The sequence below is a fragment of the Salvelinus sp. IW2-2015 genome, unplaced genomic scaffold (assembly GCF_002910315.2).
Source record: "Salvelinus sp. IW2-2015 unplaced genomic scaffold, ASM291031v2 Un_scaffold2013, whole genome shotgun sequence".
Lineage (NCBI taxonomy): Eukaryota > Metazoa > Chordata > Actinopteri > Salmoniformes > Salmonidae > Salvelinus > Salvelinus sp. IW2-2015.
In genome coordinates, this window is record NW_019943362.1 from 97,398 (window position 1) to 100,304 (window position 2,907).

Consider the following 2,907-nt stretch of genomic DNA (forward strand, 5'->3'; position numbering starts at 1 on the left):
GTTTGAGCGGATATGCCGTCGGGAGGTGCAGGTCCCGGGGCTGGTGGTGATGAGGGACGTGTCCATCGCCAAGTCAGAGTTTGTCCCTGACCAGAAGGCCATCTCCAAGCTGCAGGACTTCCAGGAAGAGCCTGAGTTATTCCGCTACTGTTGCCTGCCTCAGGTACACACACTGCATGGACACACACACATAGACCCACACACGTGGACTGCATCAAGATCTCATAGTTTCCCATCGAAATTCGACGTCTTTTGGATGAACATCTATTTTTGCTAGAGCATTGGGAACTGCCGTAACGCAGTGGTCTGGGCAGAGCGCTTCGTCTCCGCGCATCACGAGTTCGTGCCAGGCAATCGTTTTTATTACATTTTTTGGTGAGCGCCGAGGAAGGCATAGATATCCACGTTCTCAGGACCTTTTCAAACGTCCGAAATCAAAGTCTATTTCTAGTGATCAGGCTGACACGGACGCATTCATGCACACACACACACACTCTCAAGCGCACACACAAGCTCAGAACACACACGTTCTTCTTACAGTCTTTCTTTCCTTTTTTTCTTATTTTTTTCCACATCTAGTTTTTATTATTTCACTTGTCTTTGTCTTTCTCAGATCCTGAATTATGTGGAGTGTTTCACTGGTCCCAACATCATGGCCATGCACACCATGCTGATCAACAAGCCCCCAGACACAGGTACAGAACAGTGTGACCCTTATCTAACCTCTAACCCCTGACCCTCAACCCCTAACACTGACCCTTATCCAGAAAGACACACATAGACACACCTTCTAGAGCAGGGGTGAGCAATTCCAGTCCTCGAGGGCATGACTGGTGTCACCGTTCTGCCCCAGCTAACACACCTGACTCCAATCACCTAATCATGATCTTCAGTTTAGAATGCAATTTGATGAATCAGCTGTGTTTGCTAGGGATGGAGAAAAAGTGTGACACCAATCAGGCACTCGAGGACTGGAGTTGCCCACCGCTGTTCTAGAGAGTGAAAACAGAGAGCCTGTCTATGTAATGTATGTTTATTTGTGTGTGTGATCTATCTCAGGTAATAAGACATCTCGCCACCCCATGCACCAGGACCTGCATTATTTTCCATTCCGTCCGGCGGACCGTATTGTGTGTTCCTGGACCGCCATGGAGAAGGTTCACCGCCAGAACGGCTGTCTGGTGGTCCTTCCTGGTTCTCACCACGGCACCCTCAAAGAACACGACTACCCAGAGTGGGAGGTGATACACACACACACACACCTGCATCCTCAACAAGCACGACTACCCCCACTAGATCTTGTGACATCACTTCCCTTTCCTCTTCCTCAGGGCGGGGTCAATAAGATGTACCACGGTATCCGTGACCACGACCCCAATCATCCCAGGGTGCACCTGGAGATGGAGAAAGGAGACACAGTGTTCTTCCACCCTCTATTGATCCATGGATCTGGAATGAACCAGACGCAGGGCTTCCGCAAGGTATCACACTCAACACTGAAAAACACTCTGGAAGCCATAGATACCTAACCATTCTAGGATCCCGAAATCATGGAAGTGTGTGTGTGTAGGCCATCTCCTGCCACTATGCCAGTGCTGACTCCTATTACATTGACGTGAGGGGAACCACCCAGGAGAACATAGGCCAGGAGGTGAAAGAGATCGCAGCCAGGAAATATGCTGTTAATGACGTCACATTTGAGGTACATCACATCTCTGCAGTAGTGATACAGTATACATCAAACACATTGTTAATAAACTGTGGGTAACAGTGTGCTGTGTGTAACACTGTCTGTTTTGTGTGTGGTATAGGATACCTGGGCTGTAAGGGGCCGTCTGGTGCAAGGGGATAGGACCAATCTGTGAGAGAGCCCGCCCACCACAGTGTGACGGTCACTCACCACTAACAACCGGCCAATCAAAGGAGATTGAAAAAGTTGTCTAATCCACCAGCCAATAAGATGAGACTCATTGACGGGAGTAATTTATTCGTTGGGCAAGAGTGAGTGTCCAAGAGTCCATTCAGGGCTGTTTGCCGGGTGTGTTTAACATATTTGATTTGATTTTGATTTGGATCTCTTTTAGTCCCCATTTGGACTAATCTTCCAAGAGTCCTTAAACATTAAAATACAATTTATAATACGAACACATTTTCACATATTACACACTATTACAAACATACATAATATACTAACATAATGAACCAATAAATACTCATCTAAAAAATATTGATTCTTCATCTACTATAGTCCCACAATATTTCTATGTATTATATTTAAATCATTTTAAAATAATTTAAATAGTTTAAATGTATATATTAGATTAGTTATTTGAGATGACCATGATAAGCAGTTGTCTAGCTGCACTCCCAATAGTTTGGTTTCTGCGACTTCTTCAATTTGTACTCCTCCCATACTTAATTGTATCCCATGCTGTTTTGGCCTTTTCCTAGTGGAATAGACCAACATAACTTTGTTTTTTTGGTGTTTAAAACAAGTTTGTTTTGGAAAACTTACTCCCTGATATTCTCCAAATCTCCTTGTAAAGCTTGCTGCATAAATTGTAGTATCGTCTGCAAATATAGTAGCTTGAGTTTCAGCTAAGGCATAGGGAAGGTCGTTGGTATATATTAAATAGAGAAGTGGCCCAAGGCAGCTGCCCTGCGGTATTCCACAGTTTAACACATGAGGGGAAGAAAATGAACCATTGATATAGGTGGACTGTTTCCTGTCAGTTAGATATGACTGTATATTATATATAATATATATATTAAACTAAAGGGATGTTAATTGCACAGTAAAGCATTGATTGAAGTGACTATCTTCTGCCTGACAATAAAGCACTTACTGTGTGGTGGACTGGAGTGAGAGGAGCAGAGGTAGAATGTGAGAGAGAGAGAGAGCGTGAT

At 44.4% G+C, this 2,907-nt stretch overlaps 1 protein-coding gene across 1 annotated transcript; it reads left to right on the forward strand.

Moving 5' to 3' along the window:
• The first annotated feature begins 6 nt into the window (after window positions 1–6).
• phyh (phytanoyl-CoA 2-hydroxylase) lies at window positions 7–2,589 on the forward strand. The gene is made up of 6 exons (XM_024140111.2): window positions 7–163; window positions 614–695; window positions 1,060–1,241; window positions 1,332–1,481; window positions 1,571–1,702; window positions 1,812–2,589. The coding sequence occupies exons 1-6, from the start codon at window positions 50–52 to the stop codon at window positions 1,863–1,865; spliced, it is 714 nt and encodes a 237-aa protein (XP_023995879.2). The 5' UTR covers window positions 7–49; the 3' UTR covers window positions 1,866–2,589.
• Window positions 2,590–2,907: the final 318 nt, after the last annotated feature.

Bases quoted from the DNA above. Each gene is read 5' to 3' on its own strand.
- phyh (XM_024140111.2), top strand. From the start codon at position 50: ATGAGGGACGTGTCCATCGCCAAGTCAGAGTTTGTCCCTGACCAGAAG. The intron at 1,242-1,331 runs GTGATACACACA...CCTCTTCCTCAG, and splicing joins ACGACTACCCAGAGTGGGAG to GGCGGGGTCAATAAGATGTA. The intron at 1,703-1,811 runs GTACATCACATC...TGTGTGGTATAG, and splicing joins TTAATGACGTCACATTTGAG to GATACCTGGGCTGTAAGGGG.